Raw genomic sequence first — 2,094 nt, 5'->3', positions numbered from 1 at the left:
GGTGTATGTACATTTCCATCTGCTACTGCACGTCTCCACATTGTTCTACAGACACGTCTCTGTCGTCTCTCTATTTCTTCTCTCTCCTCACCTCATTCATCATTAGCCCAAGTCTTTTTCCACCTCCTCCTCGTCTATCTTCTATCTATCAAAGTCTTTCTTTCTTTCTCTCTCTCTCTTTCTTTCTTCTTCTTCTTGCTGTAGGGCCTCTATGTGAGATGTGCGTTCCCAACTGGACGCGCAATTATTATTCAGCAGTCTCTCTGTGTGAGGAATGCCCTAGCAAACTCATTCTCATCGCTATCCACGTCGCTTCTATCGTCAGTAAGAAAGAAGAAGAAAAACGAAAACGAAAAGAAAGATAAGAAGAAGCAGAACAGAAAGATAATGATCTTCGTCTTATCTCCTTGAGATTCGCAAGCCTGGCTAAGAGTTGACGTGAATCAGATCATGATTGGTCGCTTGGAGATGTCTATCTAGGTATGAGGTGTATATACACCTGGCGACTTAGATAGACTTGTCTGTGTTGTATGTTGTCGATTTCGTGCATGAAAAGATGAACCTCTTCCTTTTTTCTCAGACTGAATGAAAGAAAGAAAAGACGAAGGAATGTAAAAGTGTCTAGATTCTACATTCCTCTCATCTTTTCTTTCTCTTATCGGAAGTGGGAAGAAAGAAAAGACACCTGCTGCATGTAGGTTCTCCTGGTATCTCATGCTATCTTTGACTGAAGAGATACAGATTTCTTTTCTCTTTCTCTCTTCTTCGAGAAAAAATAAAACTTTGTATGCCTGGGTCTGTAAAGCAGTTGACTTAAACAGTGATGAGGTGTACATACTCCCTCGTTGTAGAGGGAAGGCAGGAGAATGTCTGGTGTACATACACCTCAGCTACCTACTATCCGGCTGGCTGTATTTGTTTATCAACTCCGTTCTGGCTAGCTCGATGCTCTTCTCTACGAAGATTCATTTTTGCCAGGCGGAGAATGTCGATAGATAGCTTCAGAGAAATCTCTCTTGTTTGGTTTGATCGAGAGGGATAAAGTACTCTCACTCCTGGAGCACTTATAGAACATCTCGTCGTGTATTTCTCGGCGTGATAGAAAGAGAGGGATGGAGAGACAGGGACAGAGAAGAAGGAATAAACGTAGAAGATGGAGAAGGAAGAGGTGCAGGTGCAAGACAGAAGAATTGAAGGCAAAGATAAAGATCAAGAAAGACAAGAAGAACCTCCGAGGTTGTTGCAGATACCCTGCATCGTCTTTCTTTCTTTCTTTTTTGCCTCACTTCATGTCCATTCTTAAGAGACGTCTTGCGTGCGCTGAAGAGTAGAAGCCAATTTGGCTTGTCCGCTGGAGTGTACATACACTTCATTCTTCATCCTCATCGTCAGCTTTTGTGATTCCTTTCTTTTTGCAGGTTTAGCTATCTTTTTATTTGTCTGTTTTCTCTGTGCCAATCACTCGGCCAGAGAAAAACTCCGTGGAGTTGATAACGACAAGGTATCTATTTCTTTAGTGAAACTTTACGCATGCACGATCGATTCTCTCTTTCCGTTTCTCTTTCTTTTCCTCTTTCGCTTCAGTCTACTCACTTCTCAGGAAAGTTTCGACTCTTCAGACAGCATCTGTTCTTTCTACTCCTCCTTTATCTTATTACTTCGCTCTTTACTTCACGTAGAGGTCTGCTTCTTCTCCATAGAGATCTCTCTCTCTATCTATGTCACATACATGTACTGTGTGTGTCTTACATATACTCATACGCATCTCTGTGTATGCGACGTGCACACGTATATAGATGTATCTGTACATACGTATGCCGTACATTTCTTGATCTATACATATGAATATATATATGTCTGTGTATATGTGAAAGAAACGGGGTATGAAGACGTACGTATCTAGATATGAGAGACTAGCAGTACGCAGAGAAGAGAAGAAAGAAAGATGCCTCTCATCTTTCCTGCGTGTTTTCTTCTCTCCTTCTTTAGTGCACTTACATCCATAATTTCTTCTACAGCTGTATAGCCTTTCTTTCTTCTTCGAACTCTTCCCGGGTTACTAAAGACAAGAGAAAGAAAGAACAGATTGAAAGA

At 41.3% G+C, this 2,094-nt stretch overlaps 1 protein-coding gene across 1 annotated transcript; it reads left to right on the top strand.

The window, feature by feature from the left end:
- Positions 1–206: 206 nt before the first annotated feature.
- On the top strand, positions 207–1,679 carry CSUI_009608 (uncharacterized protein; the record flags this gene model as incomplete). The annotated part of the gene is made up of 2 exons (XM_068069721.1): positions 207–324; positions 1,585–1,679. Coding segments are annotated over 2 exons (210 nt in total), but the record flags the coding sequence as incomplete, so codon positions are not given.
- Positions 1,680–2,094: the final 415 nt, after the last annotated feature.

Source organism: Cystoisospora suis, assembly GCF_002600585.1.
Source record: "Cystoisospora suis strain Wien I chromosome Unknown contig_5813, whole genome shotgun sequence".
Taxonomy (NCBI): domain Eukaryota; phylum Apicomplexa; class Conoidasida; order Eucoccidiorida; family Sarcocystidae; genus Cystoisospora; species Cystoisospora suis.
The sequence above is the reverse complement of the archived record's forward strand: the minus strand, read 5'-3'. Positions and strand labels throughout refer to the sequence as shown.